This window comes from Miscanthus floridulus, chromosome 8 (genome assembly GCF_019320115.1).
Source record: "Miscanthus floridulus cultivar M001 chromosome 8, ASM1932011v1, whole genome shotgun sequence".
Lineage (NCBI taxonomy): Eukaryota > Viridiplantae > Streptophyta > Magnoliopsida > Poales > Poaceae > Miscanthus > Miscanthus floridulus.
The window spans coordinates 28,108,769-28,111,052 of record NC_089587.1 but is presented as its reverse complement, the minus strand read 5'-3'; the positions used below and the strand labels follow the sequence as shown (position 1 = coordinate 28,111,052).

Genomic DNA, 2,284 nt, shown 5'->3' with positions numbered 1-2,284 from the left:
GCCGACACACCACAACCAACGTACTAAAAAGCCAGTGTGCCCACTACTTGTACCCGCGCAAAATCCCAACCAAATTGGTGGCCGCTTGTCCTTAGCTTGCATGCGCTTCGTCAAATCACTTGCGTGCGACATGGCGTATACATTGCCCCTGTTTGTTATTCCTAATAACGAATGCCGCATATTTTAACTCCTTTCATTTCATTCACTGTACAAGCTAGTCTAGTGAATCAACAGAATTACCAATAAGTAGTAGATTATATAAGCAAGACAAGATGGTAACAAACACTACTAATATATTGTGTACTAGAACTCCATAAGAGCAGGGACAGAAAAACCCGTGTGTCCACTGTCGTTATCTACTTGCAAAGAAAGACGATTAAGCTGGTTACGTGGATTTTAGCGGTTGGGTTGGGCGTAGAAGCAGGGCCGGCACCGGGACCCGGGAGAGAGAACACGAGGAAGGGGCTCATGCAGCTTGGCTGACACACTGGAACGGACCACGGACTGCGGCATCCTTGTCGAATCGATGCCCGTCGGCCGGCCTGCCCGCGAGCGCAAGTGTTGCTGGGGAGCTACGAGATGCTGGCGGTGACGGGCCGCGGCGCGCGCGCCGCGCCGTAGGGGCTGGCCCCGGCGTAGCCGTAGTAGTCGGGGGTGGACGTGGCGCTCCTCTGCGCGCGGAGCTGCTCGTAGAACCGCCGGATGAACTCGTCCGCGCGCCGGTCCACCTGGGCAGCGCCGCCGTCCGCCGGCGACGACCCAGCCGCGATGCGCGACGCCTGCTGCTGCTGCCCCTGCCTGCTGCTGCCCGCGGCCGCCGGAAGACGGAGCAGATGCGCCTGCGCGGGGGACGGCGTCAAGGAGGAGGCGCCCGGCACCGGCACGGCGTTGTCGCTGAAGAGGCGGCGGTCGTCGCCGCCTTCCTCGTCGCTGAGCATCTCGAACACCCGCGCCACCTCGGCCGCGTCGTAGTCGTAGTAGTACTGCATCAGGTACCCGTTGCTAGCCTCCGCCTCGTCCCGGTACTGCTGCTGCTGCTGCTGGCGGCTGCTCCGGCGTCGGCGCCGGCCCCTGGCGGCTGCGCCGAGGAGGCCGAGGGCGCCCCCGCCTGACGCCGACGACGGCGTGTTGCTGCAGCTGAACTCCACCTCGCGCCGCCTGCGCGAGGGCTCGTGCACCGCCAGGCTCGGGTCCAGTGCGCCGCACGAGAACGGCCCGCCAGCCGCGCTGGCCCTGGCCCCGGAGGCGTACGAGAAGGCGTGGCCGTGGCCGTGGTGGGAGGCGAGGAAGCGGTCGCCGAGCGCCTTCCCCGCGATGATCTTGCCGCGGTGGAGGAGGAGGTGGAGGTCCATGGCCAGCTTGCGGCCCGACGGCAGGCCCCGCCGCAGCATGTACAGCACTGCGCGCACCACCCGCCACAGCCGCCGCGCCACGCTCGGCTCCGTCGTCGCGGCAGCCACCGCGCCCTCCTGCTTCTGCTTCTTCTCGGTCGCCATTGCTTCCTCTCTTTCTTTCTTCTCTGCGACCGACCGTGGAGCTGGACGGACAAGGTCAGGTGAGGAGGGAGGGAGGGAGGCCAGTACTTGAGCTAGCGGGCGGGGGCAGCTGCGCCTTGTGGTGGAAGCGGAACTATCCTGGCTGTCTCAAGCCTGGTTGGAAGAAGGTGGAGATGGGACACGTATTTAAAGGCCCGGAAAAGGATGGTCGGAGCTGAGCCTAATGGCACTGGGTGATCTCATTATCGGCTAACACCCAGCAGCTAAAGAATGTTTGCCGGATGGGATGCTCAATTGCTCATGCTGGTTGATTTGATTGCTGCCGCGGTTTGGTACAAGACCAAGAGAAGAGAAGGAAGCAACAAGGGATGGCTCATGGCTCATGGCTGGTAGATAATGGTGGGTCTGCATTATTGCCTGGACAGGGTCCAGCTCCAGCTCCCATGGACGATGGCAGGGCAGGTGTGGTGTGGGGGCGCTTGGATGATGCCCAGATGTCCTCCTGCTTTGCTGCTGCTTTGTCTCTGCAGTTTGCACTTGCACCTTGCACCTTGCACCCGAGTTTCAGGCTTTCAGCGACGGTTACCGTTCCATTTCTCGGAGAAAACTGGTGAAGATGTTTTTCATTTGGACTTTCAGCTACATGCCTCCAGCTTGCAGGCAAAGAACCAGGGAACTTTGTCGCATGACAGACATATGTTTCTGGACGAACTCTCTTTTATATACTATAATATATATTACTACCTCTTTAATATTTTTTTTTATAAAAAAGGGTAAAAAAAGAGAGA

At 59.9% G+C, this 2,284-nt stretch overlaps 1 protein-coding gene across 1 annotated transcript; it reads right to left on the bottom strand.

Moving 5' to 3' along the window:
• Positions 1 to 242: 242 nt before the first annotated feature.
• On the bottom strand, positions 243 to 1,657 carry LOC136471414 (uncharacterized). The gene has a single exon (XM_066469137.1). It carries the CDS (start codon positions 1,494 to 1,496, stop codon positions 573 to 575), a length of 924 nt encoding a protein of 307 aa, XP_066325234.1. The 5' UTR covers positions 1,497 to 1,657; the 3' UTR covers positions 243 to 572.
• Positions 1,658 to 2,284: the final 627 nt, after the last annotated feature.

Excerpts from the sequence above, each read along its gene's own strand:
- LOC136471414 (XM_066469137.1), bottom strand. The coding sequence starts at position 1,496 with ATGGCGACCGAGAAGAAGCAGAAGCAGGAGGGCGCGGTGGCTGCCGCG.